Source organism: Chelonia mydas, chromosome 11 (assembly GCF_015237465.2).
Source record: "Chelonia mydas isolate rCheMyd1 chromosome 11, rCheMyd1.pri.v2, whole genome shotgun sequence".
NCBI lineage: Eukaryota > Metazoa > Chordata > Testudines > Cheloniidae > Chelonia > Chelonia mydas.
Window position 1 is genome coordinate 39,921,740 of NC_051251.2, and position 16,630 is coordinate 39,938,369.

Here is a 16,630-nt window from a genome sequence, read left to right on the forward strand (position 1 = left end):
AAACAGCTTAACAAGGAAAATGCACTGCAAACTGTAGAATAATAGAAGTAAACAGGACTCTGACAGACAGCAGCCTCCATGTGTGTCAGCGGCTCTGGGAGTCTGCGGACAAGAGTTATGGAACACAGCCAGTTGTTCTTGTGTCTAGTGATTGATGATGTTGGTGTATCAAATTAGCTGTGAATAGGGAAGCTTAAAAATTAAGAGTAGTTGTAGAGACATTAAAAATGCATTCTTTGTAAAGGAAGCATGGTGACAGTAACTAGATATTTTCTCCCCTAAACAAACACTGTGCATTATTTTTGTAATGCCATTCTATTTTTTTTTAAAGAAATCTTAGAAGAAAATATTTTAATATTATATTTACTCCTTTAAATAAAGGTTTCGTTATCCTATTTTTGTATTTCTTACCAATTTATTTTAGGGCTCTTGTGATGATCTAATGGCATTCATTTGGTTTATGCATTTCACCAGTGCAAGTAAAACAAATTTCTGGTTTGTAATGAATAGTTAGTAGAATAACAACACAGTACAGTACCTTATTATCCTGTTATCTTGTGACAACACCTATAGTATGTGTTTTATGGGACAGAGGTAAAATTTTCACTCTAAATAAAGAGGTATCCCTTTGATTTTGGGGTAGCTGATAGGAGTGCACCAGTGAATATAAATTGATTTGATGTATACTGGACCCTCGCAAGAACGTGCGTCTGTATAACACAAATTCAGATATAATGCGGTCGCAGCCATGGATCCCAAATGTAATTACAGTACAATTTTTTTGAGTGTAGACGTGATAAGTCAACCGCTGAGCACTCTCCCGTTGACTCCTCGTTCTGGTGGAGCGCAAGCGCAGTTGCCGGGAGAGCGTCAGCTATTCACGTAGCTGAAGTTGTGTATCTTAGATTGACCCCGCGTGGTAGTTGTAGACAAGCCCTATGACAATTGCTGTAGGCCTAGAACGCCATGCAAATGTAATGTAATAAAAGTTTACAGGTACAGTACTGTATTTATCTTTAGAAAGATGTCAAAAATGTTGGGGAAAAAGAAGGCTTACTCGGTGCAGGAGAAATTGGACACTATCGAACGACTTAGAAATCGCGAAACCCAGGTAAAGATTAGCCGTGGTATTGGCATTAACGAGTCCACCTTTCGTGGATGGCTAAAGGATGCTGACAAGCTCAGAACTTACGTTCATAACCTGGATGAAGAGCATGGCCTTCAAAGAAAATGAGCCTGTTTAGCGAATGATGCCGATCTTGGTTCTGCGGTGGACACGTGCAAGAACAGCAGAAAGGCATTCCGATCTCTGGTCCGCTTATAGCCATGCAAGCGGAAAAATTCAACCGGGAACTTAATGGTGAATTCAGCAATTTTAAGGTGAGTTCGGATTGGCTATGGTGATTTCAGAAAAGACATGGACTCTCTCAGATTGCAGTTTCGGGAGAAAAACGCTCTGCTGACGACGATGATGCACAATCGTACCCTGAGAAGCTGAGGGAAATTTTACAGGCAGAGGGTTACTCAGAGGAACAGGTTCACAATGCAGACGAAACAGGAATTTATTATAAAATGTTGCCTGATAAAACCCTGGCTGTCAGAACAGGTGAACGTAAGAAAGAAGGATATAAACAGGCAAAAGATTGCCTTACTTTATTGTTTTGTGTGAATGCAACAGGTAAGCATAAAGTAAAACCATTGTGCATTGGAACGTCTCGCATGCCTCAGTGCTTTCATCACGTAAATGTGAATTTCCTGCCGTTTTCATACAAGAACTCCAAAAATTCCTGGATGACAAGAGAGATTTTTGAACAATGGTTCTTCACCGAATTTTCCCTTCTGTGCGAAAGCATTTGCGGGCAAAAAGCTTAGATGAAAAGGCTGTTCTTTTGCTAGACAACTGTCCAGCGCATCCTCTGGCCAAAAAACTCAGAACTCGTGAAGGTAAAATATGGGTTGAATACTTACCTAAAAACATGACTTCCAAAATTCAGCCACTTGATGAAGGTGTTATCGCCATTTTTAAGCAGCACTGTCGAAGGAACTTGGTACGACAAATGATAGAAAGCGAGTTGTCTGTCACTGATTTTCTGAAGAAGTTGACTATAAAAGACTTCTTTTACATTGGCGGCAATTCCTGGAATTTATTACGCGCTGAAATGGTAAACCACTGTTGGATGGTGGGACCGAGAGAGTCGTTTGGCCACCCGCTCCTGGAAGAAAATTAAGAAAGCAAATCACAGTCTGACGAGGAATTTGACTTCAAGGGATTTACAGAGGAGGAAGTTGGAAGAACAGACATGGAGTGGATGCAGGAGCTGTGCCAGCAACTGTCCGGGTTCGGGGTAACTGTTCTGCCATAAAATATCAAGTCCTGGATAAGAGGTGACGATGAAGCAGAAGAATTTTGTCCCGTTGCTGAAAGTCTAACGGATGACCAAATTCTTCAGACAGTACGACCAAACAACATTCCAGAAGCTGAAGAATTGGCCTTCACTGTGGAAGAAGAAGAGGAAGATGAAGTGGACATAGTTCCAACGTCAACTGCAACCGTAGCCGGCTTAGAGACTGCTTTAAGATGGTTTGAGATGCAAGACGTTGAGCCTACAAAAATTATGCAGCTACGTAGTCTTTTGCAGTTTGCTAAGCGGAAGCAGCACAGCAGCAAGAAGCAGAAGCAACTCACTGACTTTTTTAAGAAAAACTAGACTAGTTTATTGTAATGTCTACTTTAAATCTCTAGTAAAGCAACACTTTTTTTTCTTGTTTGTTTCCTTCAAGTAGGAGTTTATTTTCTGGATGTGACATTTACTGTATACAGTAATTTCATTTTAACGCGGTCCCTGCTATAACGCGGTACTTGGCATGGATCCCAAATCCCGCGTTCTATTGAGGGTCCGGTGTATTTCAGAGCATGCCATTTGTAACGTTTAGAGTTCTATTGTCAAATAATTGACAAGTGCACTTGCATCTTTTTTCCCCAATTAAACTTTTATGTGGCAGGACACGTGCATTGGCAGCATGCCATTCATGAAGGAGAGCATCTGAAATGCACATTCACATCCTGATATCTGAGTGGACTCTAGCTGACCACATCAATGAGGGTGGATTTTAAATGGATTGGAAAATTATTACGTTTGTATAAAACTGCACAGAAAGAGCCTCTATTTGTACTAAGAGCAAGATACCTTCATTACACTCTGTAGAAGAACTGTCTTATTGTGGTCCGATCACACTGATCACACACAGTAGACTCATTGCTGCTACTTCTGATAACCTAAATGTTGCTGCTTCTGCAGACTCTGCACTTAGTGCCACTGAAAACTGATGCAAGTTGGGCCACTGAGTTGTGTGTTTGGCTCTTTGGGGATGAATGCTGTGTGTCAACTGGTAGGCTGGGTTAAATGGTCCAGCAAGTAAAAAAGAAAAACCAGCAGGTTTTTCTCTCTTAGGTACCATTCTTGGAATCCAAGGTACACAGCTCAAAAAAAAAAAAAAAAAAAAAAAGGATTTTACATAAACAAAAAAGCAAACAGAATGAACCCAGCTCGGGATACAACCCAGCCATCTAAAAACTGTGCAGCTCTGCCTCCTCAGGGGCCCCTCTATGCTCTTTAACTATTGTGGAACAACTTTCACAGAATTCCCTGGCTTTCGTCTGAGAGCCTGATTTGAACTTTCAGCCCCCATCGCTACTTCATTACTTTACCCTGTACCCCTGTGGGAGATCTAAACAGTAATGTATGGGCTATAAAGATATGAACAATATTCATTAACCTTGTCACTTGTCAAAATATGAAAATATCATTAAAAGCCCTTCTGTGGCGGAGCTTATTCAATAATTCCATTTGTTCTATACTTTTGGGCTCCTGAAAGAGTGTCCTACTACTCCTGTACTTTACATATACCATGGAACACTGTAAAAAGGCTGTCATAAATATAAAGGGTAAGCTAACCACCTTTAAATCCCTCCTGGCCAGAGGAGAAAACCCTTTCACCTGTAAAGGGTTAAGAAGCTAAAGATAACCTCGCTGGCACCTGACCAAAATGACCAATGAGGAGACAAGATACTTTCAAAGCTGGAGTGAGGGGGGAAACAAAGGGTTCTCTCTGTCTGTATGTTACTTTTGCCGGTACCAGAGCAGGAATGCAGGTCAGAATTCCTGTAAAGGGCTAATAAGCAATCTAGTTAGATATGCGTTAGATTCTGTTTTGTTTAAATGGCTGGTAAAATAAGTTGTGCTGAATGGAATATATATCCCTGTTTTTGTGTCTTTTTGTAACTTAAGGTTTTGCCTAGAGGGATTCTCTATGTTTTGAATCTGATTACCCTGTAAGGGATTTACCATCCTGATTTTACAGAGGTGATTCTTTTACTTTTTTCTTCAATTAAAATTCTTCTTTTAAGAACCTGATTGCTTTTTCATTGTTCTTAAGATCCAAGGGTTTGGGTCTGTGTTCACCGATGCAAATTGGTGAGGATTTTTATCAAGCCTTCCCCAGGAAAGGAGGTGCAGGGTTTGGGAGGATTTGGGGGGGGGGGGGGGGGGGACGTTTCCAAGCAGGCTCTTTCCCTGTTATATATTTGTTAGATGCTTGGTGGTGGCAGCAATAAAGTCCAGGGGCAAAAGGTAAAATAGTTTGTACCTTGAAGTTTTAACCTAAGCTGGTAAAAATAAGCTTAGGGGGTTTTTCATGCAGGTCCCCACATCTGTACCCTGGAGTTCAGAGTGGGGAAGGAACCTTGACAAAGGCTATCTAAGAAGCCAAACGTAAAAGTAGAGTGAAATTTCCATGCACTGGTCACAATAAGCGTATTTGGAGGGGAGGTAGAACATGCATCCCTGATATGGAAGAAATGGGTATTTTCTAAGAAAAATAAAGAATTTTAATTGGGACATTTAAAACTAGATTACACAATACAATAGGAAATGTGCAGTAGGGGAAATGGTGCATTGACAACGAGTTGAACTAGATGATTCAAGAGATTTTCCATCACTAATTTTTCTGAATCTAACCGGAATAGTTAGCTCAGGTTTAAAAAACAAAACAAAAATACTGCCCCTTTATTGAGGAGTCATTGTCCGTGTTGGTTCTCTGCCACATCAATGTTGCTAGTTTATTCGTGTATATATGACACCTTTCAAGATCAATTAATTTATTATGTGAAATTTACTCCATAATGCTTCCAAACATTCTTGTATGAGTTATTGAAAGTTTAATGGCAAAGTACACTGAACCAGCCTGTTGGTTACTCTGATGCAGACACAATCCAAACCAAAACACAAATGGAAAAATTGTATGTACTATCATCTCTACATCCTTTTCTCTCCCTTAACTTCTAGATACTGTCCCTTGTTTTACTGTTGCCCCAAGGGTTGGCCTGTCCAGACTAATAATTCAAGTCATTGAGAACAGGGCCCAATTATAGGGTCAATTCTACTCTTGATGCTCTGGGGATTTACACAACTTTCTCATACATCGCACCAAAATAGATCCAGTATTTTGCTAGATAAGGCTTTGATATGTGGTTTTGTTCTCAGTGCTTCTAAATGTTAACACACTTTTTTCATTATGTAGATTTATATAAAACTACAGATAAGTAATAAATATGTTAGCAAAATCATAATTAAATTAGTGAACTGGAACTTGCTATTGTATATAATCTGATTATCTTTTTTATCTAGGGTTTTTTCTTTAGCATAGTCACCACTTAGTAATTTGGTAGTAATAAAAAGACTTCTTGAACCATTTTAAAAAAAAAACATTTCTATTCACAGGGTGTGTGACTCACTGCCGTGGAGTTTTCTCTTCACCGGTCAATCATATCTGCTTACACAAGCAGTCATGCAGTCAACAAAGAAGATATTTCTTTTTCCAGAGACAAAGAAATACTGCTTATAGCATAGTTCGGCCGGCTATAGTTTCTCTAGCTCACCCAGTTCCTAAGGTACTGTAATTTCTATTATCTGATCCTTTTTCCAGTCAGTATAAAGATTGACTGCACGAGTGATGAAGTACATTCATCCTCTGACAGCTGGGAGTTTGAATCATGGTCTTGTTACTTGATTTGGGATTTGAAATAGGAACAGTGGTGTGAGAAGTTTTCAGCTCCCTGCCATGCTAAACAGCGTGGTGTAAATATGCCATTAGGGAGTTTAAAACTGGCAGTTCTTCATATATTATGTTTGTTACTGTAACTGATCAGCTTATAACATTTAACACTTTTAGATCCAAACCCCTTTGGCTACGGGCAGTGGTGGCATTAGGCATACGCAGCAATTGCGTAGCGTGCCAGGCAGCTTAGGGGGTCCCTGATTTAGTTTTACCCCCAAAATACCATGCTTCTAATTTCATATGGAGTTTTTAACCAGTGTATTAGTATGTGTTGTGTTGGTATATTTTTTGGTTTGCGAAAATAATGCGATTAGTATTTTTAGGGAGTGGATGAAGGAGATAAGGGAGGTGGAAAAATATTCCTGCTTAGGGCCCACAGTGGGCTAGCAGCACCTCTGATAGAAGCAGATAGTTCCAGCTGAAGTCAACATGAGATGCAACATGCTCATCTGAGGGCAGAATATTGCCCTTTCAATGTAAATTTCTAACACATTAAGTCTCAAACATTTACATCCTCCTGCAGTTTTGGTGATTCGGTGATTTCAGGCTTAGATGAAAGCATACATCAAAATGTCAGCCAGCTGCCCTGCTATGTAACTTATGAACTAACCTTTTCTGTCATTGACTAAATGTTGTTTTTTTGGAAAATACATTTTTTGTCTGCTTTTGAATCCATTATGACTTTATTTAGAGCTGTTCTAACAGGTGTGCTATTGCCCTTTCCCTGTTTCTGCTTTAATTGTAGTATGTACTCTGGCTGTTTCATACCCTTTATTTAATGAAAATAATTTTGGATAGTATTTTATAGTGATGTTTATAAGTTTTTTATTTCTTTTATAAGAAAGTAGATTTCTAGCACAAAATATAAAATATTTACATTTTCCTAAGGTGATAGTAAAAATTGAGGATGCTTACTATAGAGTTCTTAAGCCTAAAACATTATAGAAGCTTTGGATACACAATGAATATAGGATCAAGACCCTGTATATTTTCAAAGATTAGAAAAATTATTGTAGCACTTGTAGATATTTCTTTCAGGATGAATACAAAAATAAACTGTCATGCTGAAAACTAATCTTCACAGGTAGCAATGCTGATCTTTAATAATCTGTTCATTTTTCATCTACCTACAGAATTACAATTTAACTAGGATATAAGAATAATTTAGGAAATATCTAAATAATGAGGGAAACTTATTACAGGAATATATATTATTGGGGGGGGAAGAGCATTTTTTCTACAGAATATCGCAGAAATAATATTTATATTAAAAATGGCATATGAATTTTACAGATTTTTGTAGGAAAGGAGAAATGGTGAGAAAAGGTAGACATAAATGTCTGCAGCTATACCATCTTGAGCTACTATCTCATCATATCTTACAAGCTAAACAGTGTCAGGTCTAGGCAGTTATTGGATGAGTGTTCTCCAAGGGAAAACTCAGAGTGCTGCAGGGCATGGAGCTGGTAATTCAGGAGGTGGGATTTTTCCCTCCGATTTAGAAATAAATTAATGTCCTAGTATGGTGTGAACAGGTTCTGTGCTGCTGGGGGTGCTGTGTGTTTGAATGAGATGTAAACCTAAAGTCCTGATGGCTTGGGATCATTAAAGATCCTATGACACTTTCTGTAAGCATAGGGACGGCCAAACACCAGTTGGGGTAACTATAGTCTACCTACCTAAAGTCCCCCTTTAGAGTTAATTGGATACGCCATTCTTCTTCACTTCCTACACTAAAATGTTGTGTAGTCTTGCTGTGTGCTATTTAAACAGCTTCTATGTAACTACCCTACAGCCTGGGTCCTGTGTCCATTTAATCCTGTGTGCATTGTGGGCTTGATCCTGTTTCCACTGAAGTCAATTGTAAAACTCTTGCAATGACTTGAACGATGCAGGACCACCAGGCCCTTTGTGATGGGTAAAGTGATAATTATGTATAGCTTGTAAATATTCTGGAATCCTTAGGAGGATGAAATGTGCTTGTATATATGTGTAAGTTATTTTTGTTGTTGTTACTATATATTCGTCTTAGAATTATAATGTTGTTTTTTTTTTTTAAATGGAAATAGAATTTTACATGCATGAGGCCTGAGACCTTTTCATGAAATAAAAATATATTATAGTTTTCCTTGAAAGACAATGAATTAGGACATGGTTGTACAGTTGGGTTATTGCTGATTATGCACTATATGTATCTTATGATTTTTAAAACAAACTTGGTATTTGTGGATAATCTAATCACTATAGCCAGATGTACATTTCTTAACCTGTGTATTATATATTTTTATTAACATTAGCTTTAATAAAAAAAATTAAATCTGTTAAAAAGAAATATGTGTGTGCAACATAATAGATATCAATGCAATTAAAAGACAAGGTGTGGGAGGTAATATCATTTATTAGACCAACTTCTGTTGGTGAGAGAGAGAACAGAAGTCGGTCCAATAAAAGATATTACCTCCCGCAGCTTGTCTCTCATTCATATCTATTATGCTGCACATACATTTTTCTTTTTATAATACTATACATGCGTATCCAAATTCACCTTGTCTCTCTCATATCCTATGATTGATACGGCTACAGCTACATTTGAATGAGGCTGACAGCTAGAAATACTGAGGTTCTTAATCAGGAAAAACTCCCATTGAAGTTAATGGGAATTTTGTCTGAGTAAGAAGCTCAGGACTTTCCTGTACTACTGTACATATATTTGTTCAGTGAGAGTGTGTGTAATGGGCTTCTATATAAAATTTACCTTTGTTTAAAAATAAAATAATGAGCTTTTAAGTCTTCCTCTGATAGCTGTGAGCTTTAAAACTATTTGGACTGAAAGACTACTGCAATATCTTGGATTTCAGTACTGTAAGGTTAATGCACTATCTAAGTCAATAGTAACAGGCAATGTTAAGTTCAAAAGGACATTGGAAGAAATACTGAGGCAGCCTTGAGGGCTTGCCCTGATGGCTTAGGAAGGTCAGTACTATGACAGAAAGGGCAAACTGCCATGAAGCAGGAGGCACTTTCTGAGAAAATGATCCCATTGTCATGCTCAGTTTTCTGATCTTCATTTTCAATCCTTCTTCTCCAAGCACATAAAGAAGCCAGACTATGTGACGACAGGCATTGTACCAGACTGGGGAGACTACATAGAAATTAAGAATGAAGATCAGATTCAAGGGCTTCATCAGGCTTGTCAACTGGCCTGTCATATTCTACTTCTAGCTGGAAAGAGTTTAAAGGTAACAGTCACATGAGGTCCTGTAACAACTTGGATGCTTTCTGTGCTTTGTTTTTGTTTTTATTTAATGTACAGCTAACTTGCTATTAAATTACATACTGAATAAATGGGGGGGGGTATTAATTTTAATGGGTTTTTTGCTATATAAGATACCTGTTTAATTTCTTTTATCATTGAAATCTGTGTGGGGCGTGATTACATTTACTCATTGTTTGAAGTGTAATCCTTTTAGGTCTGCATTCTGACCTGCCAAGTTGCATGGGTTTGTCATAAGGCACATGGGATTCTATATGATTTTGTGACACAGCAAATCCTGTGATTCACACTTTCTGCTTTCCAGCTCTACATTTCCATAAATCTGACGGATTGGGCTGTTCCTTCCATTCTGCTGCTCCTTCTCCTCTGGCCAATTGATCAGACACGTCACAAACTACAGAACCACTGTTAAAGAGTGCCACTGTAAAATTCCATGCACCTTGCCAGAGTGCACTGATAAGGAAAACTCTTGGTTTTCAGTAACGTTTTCTAGAGAACATTTTTGTGGGATGCCTCCCACATAATAAAGGGGAACCTCCTTAAAGTCTTTGGAGATGGAAAAATGCTTTGGTAGCTTCTCCCTTTCTTTAATGAATAACATACAAGATAGGGTGAAATATATTCTATAGTCAGTGGATATGAGTGCGGCGGTATAGAAAGGGTGTTCAGAGCATGTGGAGATACAAAATGTATTTTATCAAAAAAAGACACTGAGAAAAGATTAATATTGCACAGTTAAGCACTCAAAAGTCAGAAAATGACAAAATTATGTACCCTTCCCCCTCATGCATATGCATTATAATACAGTTTTTAATTACATATTATTTCTGTGATGACAATATATAATATACTATTTTTCTGCAACCTTAAGTGCATGTGTAGCATTTGTTCATTATTTATACTCACATTAATTTAATTAAGATCACTGTAATCTTCCTAAATATCTTTATTAATATCTAATATCTTTATTAATATCTAAATATCTGTATTAACTTAAAATGTTTATATTACTACTCTTAGTTCAGTGCTTTCAACCTGAAAAATTTTGTCAGAATTCATTTAGTGTGCATTTGCTTTTCAACCATCAATACAGCTTTTCTTAGGGGTAGTTCAGGAGATGATGCAGCAAATAATAAAAGTAACTTAGACCTCGATCCTGCAAACACTTGTGGGTGTTTTTAACTTCTTCTATGTGAGTAATCCCATTGACTGCAGTGGAACAGCTCATATGTATGTTAAGCCCATGGATAAGTGTTTGCAGAATCAGGGACTTAGCGCCAAACTTACTTGGATTATAAATAACAGCAGTTTCTCACTATTACTCTTTGATTTTGTGTAGTATTGTGTAGTGCTCTGTGTAAGTGTAGTTTATGGTGTACTTTTCATATTGATTATTCTTTTTGGCTAGAATGTACAAAGTAATAGGAGATGCCACGTATGTGTGGGTTACATTTTGTGGGGGGAGTATATTTTGAGAAATAGTATGTCACTATGTAAATTAAAGGCTATATTGTAATGCATACACACTGAATGTATGGTCTTAACTTTGTAATTTCCTTACGTTTTTGTGCTTAACCATGCAATCATAACATGTTCTTGACATTATATTTGATGGAATTTTGTAGTGTTTTTTGGAAAGAAAAATCAAATTCCACAATATGGAACTATGTGGCAAGAGACCACCAGAATACCCTATCCCATGTAGCAGAAATGGTCCACCAAAGGATGCTGTTACTGCCCCTCAGACAGTATTTTCAATTAAAGCAAAATTGCCTGCTGTGTGAAGTGGTGGCAAAAGGCTCTTTGGAACACATAAGCCCCACTCCCATGCTACGCAGGAGATCTGCCCACTGAGTGGCCATGCACAGGTGCCCAGGCACTCTTTGTGCACCACAGAAAGGAGCTGGGCACCAACGGGTACAGAAGGCCCATGCTGCGTGTGCGTCAAAGGTGTTATGCAGGTGACACAGGATGGGAACTATGGGTCTGTGTTTGATCCAGTGGCCCTAGTATCCAATACAGTCTGTGTGCAGGGGCTGTGACTACAATTCCAGCACATAGGTTGGAATAGTTGCTGTGGGATAGGGGAGCAACACAGCATCCTGCCCTTGTTGGGGGGGCGGGGGGGAAGTGGGCAGTAGTTTTCACCTGACCAACCACAAGTTCATCATGAATGAAGTAAGGGGTCCACAACAGCCCTTATTCCTTGCATGCTATGTATGCTGCCTCATTCACCATGCACAATTGCTAAATCTTTCACTGCACCGCTAGGAAAGCCATATGAACACCTGCACCGCAGCCGTCCTTTATTCCAAACGATACTAAAAAGTACTCAAAAATCGAAGCCACTGTAGTGCATATGTGCGAAGTGTGATTTTCAAAGGCTTAAAACTCATTCAAATAAAAACTAATTTTCACAGGAACACTCCAGGGTACTTCTTCTCAATGAGGGAGGTTTCGCTACCAAATTTCAACTTTCACCTTGAACCATTTCAGAACTAAAGCTGATCCAAAAGAAAAGCTGGAATAATAATATTTAAAGTGTGTGGCATTTTTTCACAAGTCAAAAATGGCTAAACCATTTCTGTTAATCTTACAAAAAAATTCACCTTCAGAAAAGGATTGAGTATAGAAAATTTCAGTCAAAAAATGAGTGTTTCTGAAAATTGTAGGTCACTGAAATAAGGGTGCTAGAATGGAAATTCTAATGCAGATTTCACTGTTAAAGTCACTGCTGTGCCCACTGTAATACAAACAGCTCCCGGGTATGAAACCAAATATTAAAATTATGTATAAATGAATTAAAATGGTTTCAAAAATAATTTGAAGGAAAAAATAATTGACAACAATATGACCGTAATCTTATTTGCAAGTCATAAGAATTAAGGATTTATCTGCAAATGGCTGCAAATGTTTTAAAAGGTTGAAAGCATTAAATGCAATACTTGTAAGTACAAATTGAAGCTACTGTATTTTTAATTATGTAAGGGGGATGGAAAGAGAGAGGAAGGAAGTTTAAAAAAGCAGACACTTCTATAGCAGCTACTGAACAGAGAGGCCAATAGAAAATAGTGGCCTTGAGAAGGCAAATATGGATAAGGAAAGAAAGTAGACAGTATTTTCAGTTTTCTGGAAGCTTTTAAGTGCTCCCTTTACTGCATGCTTGATTTCTCTCTAAATAAAACATAATCTATCTATAAAGCATATCAAACAGTTTAGTGTTTTGTATCAAAGCATTTGATTTGTATCATCCTAGATTTCACTGAAGTGCATGACTGTGATCACATTCAGTAAATAAAAGAAAATGTCTTCAATATTTTTTTTTCAGCACAATTTTTATTTTATATTTTAGGTTGGCATGACAACCGAAGAAATAGATTCCATTGTTCATCACGAAATAATCAGACAAAATGCCTATCCTTCACCTCTAGGCTATGGAGGTTTTCCCAAATCTGTTTGTACCTCTGTGAACAATGTGGTATGTCATGGTATTCCTGACAGGTATTCCCTTAATAACACACATTTTACCACTGCAAACAAAAATGTTATGTTAATGTTCATAACTTAGAGGTTAATATTAAACGTGTTTCAGTTTACCTAAAAAATACCTGTAAACCTATTGCAGCTGCATAGCATGCAACGATACTGGGGCGATGGGCACTTTGGGAGTTTGTTTAATAATAATAAAAACATAATCGACTGTTTGTCATGACACTCATAAATTGTGGTGTAATGCCTCCAGAGTTTAGAGTCTGAAAAAATACAGTACAGTAAATGCTTCTAATTTTTCAGCAAAATACATGTAGTTTAAGGAATTGAAGACATTTGAATTGATGTAAATTTTTATTATTAGCAATACACTAGGCTGCTCACAAAGTAAAATCAGCTCACTATAAATCAGAGTAAGTATGGTGGTAGATTTTCAGACACTGATAATGTTTTCTGTCAGTTGTTTGTCATTACATTATATTCATCTGTACTTGTTCTTTAAGTAGCAAGAGCTGAAGATTAGAAAAGGTTATTCCATTTGTCTCCATCCTCCTCCACCAAAAAATATCTTCTCCCCTCTCCATCCCCAGATTTGTGTGTGTGTGTGTGTCATTAGGTGTTTGTTCTTATATTCCCTTTGTTGAGAACTGTCTGTCACCATTATTTTTTTTTTGTCTGTTTATGTTTCAGTCGACCTCTTCAGGATGGAGACATTATCAACATTGATGTCACAGTGAGTAATTCATATAAAAAATAGTCTTTGATCAACTTTACAATTGCTAGTAGCAACAGGAAGAGCAGTAGATTGAAAATGTGGAATGCACAGATGGATGTGCTGTTTATTTCTAATCCAAGGCACAAGCAGCTGGTTTCCTTTTTTGTTTTTAACTCTGTGTTTATTCCAACTAGACCCAGGCCTGACTTGAATTTAGGGCTGGAATCAGATGCACTGAGATCAATGTTGGCCTAAGTGAAATGTCAACCCAATCCTGCTATGTGTCATGTTTTTGAGAAGGTGTAATTGTTATTGATCCACTGTGTAGTTAATGCAGAGCACCACAGTACTGGGCAGCAGCTGAAGACAGATATGTATGAGATGAGCTAACATGAAGAAAGCCAGCATTTTTCCTTCACTCTGCCAAGATTGATCTTCTTCTTCCTGCTGATTTTGAGTGGGGCCTGTCATTATCTTACTCTGTCATTAGAGGCTACATTGGCCTGTGTATGTCAGTCTATTTGGACAGCAACTCTTTTGCTAGCAGTGTTCCCTACATTTATTAAAATCCCTGAAGGTAGTGTTGTGTTCCATTTCTGGTATAAGAGCCTTGAACCCTTTACTCACAAACAGAGAGTGTGATATAACCATTGACTTAACATTTTCACAGAATGGTCACTTATACCATTTAAATAAAGGCTGACCAAATTAGCATTAGAACAAAAAAATATGGAAACAGAAAACCTAATTGTGATGCTTTTTGGTATTTTCATTTATTGAAATGGGGATTAATCATGTTTTGTGGTTCTTATTTTTGTCCCCCTGTGGTAAGTTTCCCCAAAGCTTTGGCAATTTATTCTAGTGAATACACAAATGTATTCCTGAATTCTAAACATTACTTTACAATAATAAATGGTGTAGAATAAAGTAATGTTTTGTAAGGGAAAGTTTTTTAACCATTAAAGAATTTCCTGATACACTTATCTGTACCAATTGTTTGATATTGCTTACCATGGGCCAAATTCACCTCTGGCATAAGTGGGAGCAGTTCTAAAGTGCCATAACGCTGACCTCACATTTAAAGCTTTTTAGATAGCTCTTTACATTACATTTAGTCAACTTGAACTTTTGCCCCATTATATCATTCACTTGTGATCCTGTACTGGGTTTTTTAACTTATTTTACTGCGTTCCACCTTACTCTACACTTTCTAGCTGTAGGTATTTGTTCTATTTGATTTACATAGGATGATTGGTATCCTTCAAAATATATTTTTGGCCTGAATCCTTGACTGGTTTGAATTGGTGTGGCTTCACTGACGTTAGTGGAATTATGTCCATAGACAGCAGCTGAGAGGATCTGGCCTCTTCTTTCTTTAAATCAAATCTGGTTTAAAGTTTATTTTCCTTTTTTTTGTATTGCCCCCAAAGACAACATTGACTCCTTAGATTAATAACGAAATTCACATTCATACAGGTATTTTCCACAGTGACTGTTCTAAGCATTTTTACACTCGTTTTTCTTTGCTTTCTCCACTCTTCTTTTCAAATAACATTTGATTAAATAAGAGGGATATTTTTTGAAAATACATTGAGTTTTTCTTCTGTTTAACCTCATAAAACAAAGTAAATCTTGCAAGTATCCAAGAATATGACAGTTGTGGGAACAGCGCTCATGTGTCTTTGACTACCTATCTTTGAGTTTGTGTGTGTGTGTGTGTGTGTGTATTTATCACTGAAAATAAACATTGTGTTTGGTAATTGTTCATTTCCAATATGTCTGAGGAAAAAATATTGCTTTGTAGTGTTTATAATTGACCTATTAGTTTATTTTTAATGAGAAAAACTGGGACATTTCACAGATGGAAACAATTATGGACATAACAGTACAGTTACAGTAGACATTCTATAGTAATTTGTTTATGGCTGTGTACAGGATCTATAAAATGATTACATAATAATCTGCCAGCTAGCAAATGTAAATACTTCACAGTGAGTGCAAGTTATCTGGGAATAAAAAATTAAATGTATTTTACACAAGTGGGTTTGTGAAATGTCATAGATGAAATATAAAGGCATTTTATTGACTTAAATCATGTTGCCTTTAAATTTTCAAAAGAATTATGGAAAAAAAACATTGTGCTTCACCAACATACTACACAGCACTCAACCATCCGTTATCAAATATCGTGTCCTACGTCTTAGTTCGAGTTCTGGCTGTTATAGAGCTACCATATCTTACTTTCTGTTATGGTAATTTATTAATGTCAAAAATATGTAATTGTGATAAGTGGGTTGTAGTAAACCCTAATTGTATTTAAGAAATTGTTTTGATAGTATTAGATGAGTCCTGCTTCATTAATTTAGGTGCCAATCCTCCAAGCCCTGAGTGCATGCAGTTCTTATTAAAGTCATGCAGAGCTTGCAGGATCAACTCTTCCCACCCCCACCCCCCGACCCACCCCTGGTGTTCTATTACAATTGTGCTCCTTTTTCTGACATGGTAATGATCAGATTTTTTACAGTTTGGTTTCTGATAGATTGAGAGTTGTTCTATTAAAAATAAAAGGAGTACTTGTGGCACCTTAGAGACTAACCAATTTATTTGAGCATAAGCTTTCGTGAGCTACAGCTCACTTCACAAGTACTCCTTTTCTTTTTGCGAATACAGACTAACACGGCTGTTACTCTGAAACCTGTCTATTAAAAATGATCTGGTCCTATTAAAAGTGAACCTGCTAGAACAAAAACTGTCCTATAATATATAACAACATAATGAAAAGCTGCAGTGATGTTCTTAACTGGCAGAAAAAGGTGTATAACTAAGGGCTTGAGTCCACTCTCATTGTAGCCAGTGAGAGCAAGTGGGGCCTTTTTGTTGAAATTCAACTTTCATTATAACCCTGTTACCACTCACTCATAAGTATATCTAAAAAATGGTTCAAGTCTCAAGTTGAGTATAATATTTTTTTTGCAGAAAAGTGTGAGGAAAAATATCATTAGCTATTTTTTGAGTTTGGGAGTGGGCAAAGAATA

The 16,630-nt window shown here is 37.2% G+C and overlaps 1 protein-coding gene across 5 annotated transcripts in view; it reads left to right on the forward strand.

Annotated features, from left to right (window-relative positions):
• METAP1D (methionyl aminopeptidase type 1D, mitochondrial) overlaps positions 1 to 16,630 on the forward strand; it is a 72,112-nt gene that overhangs the window by 41,323 nt on the left and 14,159 nt on the right. For 4 of the 5 annotated variants that reach the window (XR_006284945.1, XR_006284944.1, XR_006284943.1 and 1 more), the window contains exons 2-5: positions 5,781 to 5,950; positions 9,207 to 9,356; positions 12,744 to 12,892; positions 13,571 to 13,613. Coding sequence is in view for 2 of the 5 variants with exons in the window: in XM_037913008.2 (XP_037768936.1) it covers positions 5,781 to 5,950; positions 9,207 to 9,356; positions 12,744 to 12,892; positions 13,571 to 13,613 (512 nt within the window). In the remaining 3 variants the exon portion in view is untranslated. The remainder of the gene's footprint in view (positions 1 to 5,780; positions 5,951 to 9,206; positions 9,357 to 12,743; positions 12,893 to 13,570; positions 13,614 to 16,630) is intronic. The other variant, XM_037913010.2, reaches the window with a different exon arrangement.